Source organism: Hippopotamus amphibius, chromosome 6, assembly GCF_030028045.1.
Source record: "Hippopotamus amphibius kiboko isolate mHipAmp2 chromosome 6, mHipAmp2.hap2, whole genome shotgun sequence".
Taxonomy (NCBI): domain Eukaryota; kingdom Metazoa; phylum Chordata; class Mammalia; order Artiodactyla; family Hippopotamidae; genus Hippopotamus; species Hippopotamus amphibius.
In genome coordinates this window covers 7937972-7945018 of record NC_080191.1, presented here as the reverse complement: position 1 = coordinate 7945018, position 7047 = coordinate 7937972, and the positions used below count along the sequence as shown (strand labels likewise).

General features: G+C 34.1%; 1 protein-coding gene across 1 annotated transcript in view; it reads right to left on the bottom strand.

Moving 5' to 3' along the window:
- Nucleotides 1-5449: 5449 nt before the first annotated feature.
- The window catches only part of WASF1 (WASP family member 1), an 81798-nt gene continuing 80200 nt past the window's right edge, over nucleotides 5450-7047 (bottom strand). The window contains exon 9 of the mRNA XM_057739091.1: nucleotides 5450-6315. Coding sequence (XP_057595074.1) covers nucleotides 6158-6315 — 158 coding nt within the window. The 3' untranslated portion in view covers nucleotides 5450-6157. The remainder of the gene's footprint in view (nucleotides 6316-7047) is intronic.

Here is a 7047-nt window from a genome sequence, read left to right as displayed (position 1 = left end):
AAAGAAAACCATGATGATGTTGAGCCTAGGGGAGGTGGGAAAAAAGTCTTAAAGACAGAAGATTCACCTGCATGATTTGACAGTCCAGGAGAGTCTACTAGAGTGTACTTAATGAGAAAAGGAGACCAAACTAGCATTATGGTAAATTAGATGAGAAGAACTTCAACATGGAAGTTTAATCATGGGATTAGGATACTAAGGAGATAGGTCAATCTTCCCTAGAGATAGGGAATACAGTCAAAACCTAGCTCTGAATAAATCCAACTGTCTCTTTTTGACAATTGTTTTCAGATTGCTGGGAAAAAACCACATATTGCAGACAGGAGCCACTGTAAATTTATGGTCACCAATCTCAACGTTTTCAATACTGCATGATAATTTCCTATTTCCATGGAAAGCTCTCTCTCCCATTTTTCACAATGACTACATCAAACCATCTCTATTTTTCTTAAAACTGTGTTACTTCTCCTGCTCCCCAATCACCCTAAGCAGTGTTGTCAAGGACTTCAAAGAGAAAACAGATGCCATTAGAAGGAAACTTTCTCAATTTTTTTTGGCACCAGAACTTCAAATCTTTTTACACATTCATCCTTTTCCCCTTACTGCAGGCAAGGTTTTCTTCTACAAATATGAGATTAATCCCTCCCTCCAACCATGTCAGTAATCCGTTCCCTGCCTTATATCCCAAACTGCATTACTCATCCTCCCAAAATTGCTCTTCCTCTTAATGGTCCTTATGTCAGTAAGCCGGGGCTCTGGAAATTATCCTTGACTCCTTCCTTTCCAATTACCAAGTCCAGTGTATTCCACATCCTAAGTATCTCTTGAACCTATCTTGTTTTCTGTCTCCTCTGTCACCCTCACCCCCAATTATTATCTGTCATCTACTGTACCTGCCTGACTGGTCTCTTGACCTCCAGTGTACTTCTCATTTCCCACTTTGCAGCTGCCAATCACCTTTCCAAAATGCTACTTTGATGTCACTTCCTCAGTTTTACCACCCACAGAATATAATGCAAGCTCCTTAACATGGCTCCTAAGACCTTCTCATGGTTTGCTCTTGCTTACCTTTCTAATTTATTTCTAGTTACTCCACTCTTTGTATGCTTTGCATCAAGCATTTCCAGACATGCCACACACCTATTTCCTTTGCCTGGGAGACTGTCCACCCTCACTTCAACATTCACCTGCCTAGGCCACCTCAAACTTTAAATATTATTTCCATTTGTAGGCCTTTCCTGACTTCTGAGACTAGGTTTGGTCTCTGTGCTATGAGCTTCCCTAACACAATATTCATTGTTCTTTGTGAATTTATCTGCATGCTCAGAAAGTAGGGCTCTGTCTATTCACTCTTCCCAACATCCAGCATAGTAACTGCAGGCATCAAAAATTTTTGCTGTGTAAATAGAAATATAATAAATGTGAAAAGAAAAAGAAAAACAAACCATTAATAATAGATGTGCTCCTTTATCTGGTATGGTCTAGATAAAAAGTTGCTATAGGTTTTCTTTAAGGTTAGAAGTATAACATTTCATGGCTTTCACAGGTAAGAATGAAACAGACACTTTTAAGTAATATTGGAAGCTGTTACAATAGAAGACAGATTGTGATTTAATGACTCTTGTGTCTTTTATATTGTTTCCAGGCCAGAAAGGCATAATTTTATTACTCCTGGAGACATCAATGTCCTATATCAAAAAAGTAGTATTGAAAACAGCTAGCCTAAAGGCAGGATGGATAAATAAGAAATTTATCATGAAGTCTTTGAGTATTACACAAACACATACACAAGGAACACATTTATATAGACTATAAAATATTCAAAATCATTATCACTAAACAAATTTATCTATTATAGGAAAAACAAGAGAGTATAAATATCCTAAGAAAAAATGACTTTAATACGTGCTCAGTTGTGTTTAAATTTCTTTTTCTAAAGAAAAAAAGTCAGGGCAGCTGGCCTTACAATAATGAGAAAAAGGTATTGATAACTCGTCTGTAAAAAAAAAAAAGTGCCTGAAATGTTCATTCAAGGCTGGTATTCATTCTTTATTCAGAGCCTGGTTGTCAGGCTTGAAAAGCAACAGAGATTACTGATGCATTCTACAGCCAAGTCATGGAGAACATAAATAAATTTGTTCTTAGTACAGCCATGAATAAAGGGAGGGAAAGACTTATTCTTTGTATTACAAGGGTTCTAATGCCTTCTGTTTGGCTTCAGTAAGACGATTTCTATTAGTTACAGTTACATGACACAATTTAGAAATACCATAATTTGATATTTCATTCTCATTAGTTCAATGCAGCAAAGCCATCTTTAAATCCTGATATTGCATGATTAACATCCTGCATTGGTTTATTTGCATTTTTATTAAGTAGATAACATAGAGATCATGAATTCCAAAAGGAATTTACTGAACTATTTAGAAGCTTTGAATAATTTACACTTGCTTCAGTTTAGAGAGGTAGTTTAAAAAAAAAAAAAAGCTGGGGTCAAGATAAATGCTGTACAGTGAAAACAAAAAAAACCCCCAGCAGCAGTATGCTTACTAAAGTCAAAGTCAAAGCTATGTTTTGAAAGTCACTTATGAGAATTCCCATTAAATTAAAATACTTGATCATTTTGCTCTCTCCTTTAATAAATTACTACAGAAATATTAATAACTTTCGCCTTTTGACCAGAAGAGGTGATTCTATGCTTTCCAACTTAAATTACAAACACACACACACATACACACACACACACACACACGGAATTTTTATGAAGCTAGGACTAGTTTTATGTCAATTCTATTACTGAGATCAGCAGGGGAAACTTTTTAAAGCAGGAGCAGTGTTTAGGAAGATATGATTTTAAGCGCCTTAGTGAACAGAACAAAAAAGGAGATATTTCTGAACCTGTTAACAAGAAGAGATACTGTGAGTTGTCTGTTTAAGACAAGGCCCCTGCTGTCTTGTGAGTAATCTATTTGGTAAGCTCAAATAGTTAATAACTGTGATGCAAAATGGCTTAAGTATCACTTGAAGAAAGCCTATAAAAGAATTAGAGAAACTGAAAAGGAATATGAACTGTAGTTGTGGTGACCTGAGAAGATTTCATGAAAATATGGATGTGAGATTGTTGTTGAAGAAAAAGGATAAGGCTTTTTAAAAGTGGAAATAAAGGGTAGTGTTTCATAATTTACAGAACACAGCTGAAATGAACACTTTTCTTATTTATCTTTAATACATATTTATAATATGAAAATGTTTGAGAAGTCAAATAGGTTATAAATTATGAAAAGTAGTAGTTATAGCTTAAAATGCCTTACAAATATCCCTTACTTAGCAAAAGTTATAGACACACTTCCTTTCCCTCCATAATGACTGCATTTCATCCCAAATTCCACTGCTGCTAAATATTTCCCTCCCCTTCTTCTGTCGTACCATTATTGGGAATGGGAAGGAACAGTGTCACACACACGAAAAGAAAAAAGCCAGAGGGACTGACAGTTTCAAAGAGGTGGAGTATATACAGAATATAAAGATCAAATAAGTTAAGGGCTAAAGAGTGTTTATTGGATTTGGTAACATGGAGGTAAATGGATGACTTCAACCATAAGTGAAGCCAATTATTTCTCCTTGAAATGTAATTCATTTTTTCTGACTCTATGCTTATGCACGACCTTGTGGAACAGTAACATAATTCAATAAGAAAAAAAATTAGTCATTACCCAGTAACTTTCATTCTTCTTAGGGTATTAAAATTAACTACTGAATGATTTGCTCCAAAAGCCTCTCAGCAAGGTAAGCTGAATACTAGACTGAAAGGTTATTTTGATTTTAAAATAAATACTACATTCATGGCCTCTTCAGTCTGTGGGCACTTTCTTATCTTCTAGGAATGTTCTGAAAAACAAACAAAAAACAACTATAATAAACTATTTGGGATATATATATTGCCAGGCTTTACAACAGATCCACTTCTATTATTAAGTTTGGGATTGACATGTACACACTGCTGTATTTAAAACAGATAACCAACAAGGACCTACTGTATAGCACAGGGAATGCTGCTCGATATTTTGTAATAACCCAAATGGGAAAAGAATTTGAAAAAGAATAGATACATGTATATGTATAACTGAATCACTTTGCTGTACACCTGAAACTAACACAACATTGTTAATCAATCATGCTCCAATATAAAATAAAAATTAAAAAAAAGAAAAAAGGATATCTTCAACCATTTCTTTTTGTATCACCCTTAACTGCACCAATACCAGTATCATTTCCTTTTTAGTTACCTGGCCACAGTTGAGCTTTACAAACTTTCTGCTAGCTACTGCCTTTTGACCATAAGCACATTTGGAAAGACAAACTTTAAATTGTGGCATATTTTCTTGAGTTAAATTCAACAATATACAGTTTTGTAAGGTGAGAAGGAAACTCAAATGGCTATCTAATTTCTTGTTCCAGGTCTCTAGGCAAATCTACCCCAAAGAGTAAAGCAAAGCTTGTTATTAAAGCCATTAGGAAATGTTTTTTATGTCCAAACTGTATTGCTACAGGAGAAAGTTCATCATTCCTCTTCTACAAGGATTACAGATCATTAGTTAACTGCCTAAATAACCCTCAAATTAGCAAGTTACCAATGACCTCATGTATCAGCTCTATTGCCACAATGCTATGCAAAATAATCTATCTCAAAACTTAGGTGTTAGACAATAAACATTTACTTTTACTCATGAATTTATAGCTCAGATGAACAGTTCTTCTGGGCTGGGCTAATTTAGCTAGGCTTGCCCATCTGTCTACAGTCAGCCACCAGGTGAGCTTGCAATTGGCTGGTCTAAGTTGGCCTCACTTGGGATAGCTCTCTGCATGAGGTTTCTGAACTTCTAGCGGGCTGGGCTGAGCTTACTTTTTCCACATGCTTTTGGCCAAAACAAGTCTCAGGGACACTCAGATTCAAAGAGGGTGCGAACAGAACCCATCTCTCTTGATGGGAGTAGCTGGGATAGAGGAATCCCTCCACTGACAGGACAGAAGCAAGGATGAAGATTACAGTCAAACTACCAAAACCTCATTTAGTTTTTTCTTCATACTAAACAATGTGATGTTGATGCTGCTTCTCCTCCATCCCTGAATCTGGACTGTGTAAACATTAATAACTAATTTATCCTTGTGAAACATAATTTTCAGAATGCTGTTAAATTGAAGTCAAGATGTGCTAAAATTAGCGAGCAAGTTGAGATTTTAATTTAAGAGCATAAGTAGTTGAAAAATACTGATTTTTTGACTTTAGGGATAAAATGACAGAAAAGCTACTTTACACACCAGACAATATGAGTCTGTACAATTAAGAGGCAGTTATACAGCTTAAGTAGTTTTCATTGACAATTTAGAGCCTACCTTATATTATTTGATAAACTATCAGAAAGTTTTATTCAAAGAGGAAACACCCATGAACCTTTAAAATGAACCATTTATTAAATCAGACTGTTATTCTTAACAGTTATGTAAGTTACATGGTTTATGTCAGAGTATTTCACATGGAAATTTTTTAAACTCTTATAGGCAAGCAAAATTGTACCACACAATATATAAGTAGGAAGGGGATACTGCTAAACATTCAAATAAGGCAAGTATTTTAAAACAATAAAACAATAATTAAAAAAAATCCAAGCATTCCTTTAAGAGAATTCAATACTACAAGCTAAAAGTACTTTCTGAGTGTATTCATATAATCAAGGCAGTGTTTCTTCTTTTAAAACATCAGGAAATGGAATAAGGCTCATTAATAGATACAGCTGCCCTCAAGATTTTTAATCTCAGTTGCTTTCTTTAAATTAAAATTCACAAAGTGCACAATTAAGATATATCAAAAAACTGAATCCACTACTCTAACAACAGCTGTCCATGCTTAATACTTAGTGGTTTATTTGACCAAATGGTGTCTTTTCAGGGAAAAATAAAAATAGATAAGCCACTGTAAAACATTTAGTTTGAAATGTATGCTAATATTTTTCTTAGAAATCAAAAATTATAGAGGAAATGGTTTATTTACCTTAAGGAAAAGAAAGCAAAACACTGGAATGACCAAACATTTTCAAAGAACAAGCACCACAAAGGACATTTGCATTCAGTTTTGTAATATTTATCAATGCATTTTTTCTTACTCCAACCAATCTACTTCATCAAATTCTGAATCATCTTCTGAATCACTATATTCCACAGCAATACGGCGGGACAGGATGGTGGCAACATCATTTTCAATGCGTTCATGCTTAGCTTCCTGTTCACGCTGCTCTTCTACTTTTCGTAGCTGAATACCTGATATAGTAAATCCAAACCATTGATTGTAAAACAAAATACAAAATACTAGATATCATTAGATATTATTAATCTAATAAAATCAAATACACATGATAAATAGCAACAGGAAAATAAAAAGTAAGATCTATTAAAAAGAATTTGAAGATTTGATGAAACTTACCACATACCCTGGCGGATGTCTATATTCAGCCATTATGATCTACTGTGCTTACCTACTCACCATCTCCTAAAGTTAACCAGGTGATACATTTCTTTTGTTTGTTACCTTTATGGTCAAATAAATTAAACACTGTTGAGCATATTTTCTGTGGCTTTATTCTCCCCAGTACTTGAGAGAAAGGCACTATTATTCATTCTATACTGTTAGTGCCTGGCATATAGTAGGACATGTTGGCTGAATAAATAATTGAATGTGACAGGTCGTTCCTTTGTTACTAAGATAGGAAACTTAATCCTTTAAAGGTATTGGTAAAGCAAATGTCACTTATACACCAAATGGGCAGCCTTAACACTGAAGAAACTACCATTTTAAAAGGAGTTAATATACATATTAAATGTAATATTTACAAAGGTTTTAACTAAATTTTCTATAACATTTAAGTCTGATACTTTTAATTTCTCATTCATTCAATAAGCATTTTAAGAATTCCTACTAAGTATGAAAATAAAATGATTGTGACATTTTCTTGAAAATGATTTAAAATATAAATTGAACATAGCTTTACTTTC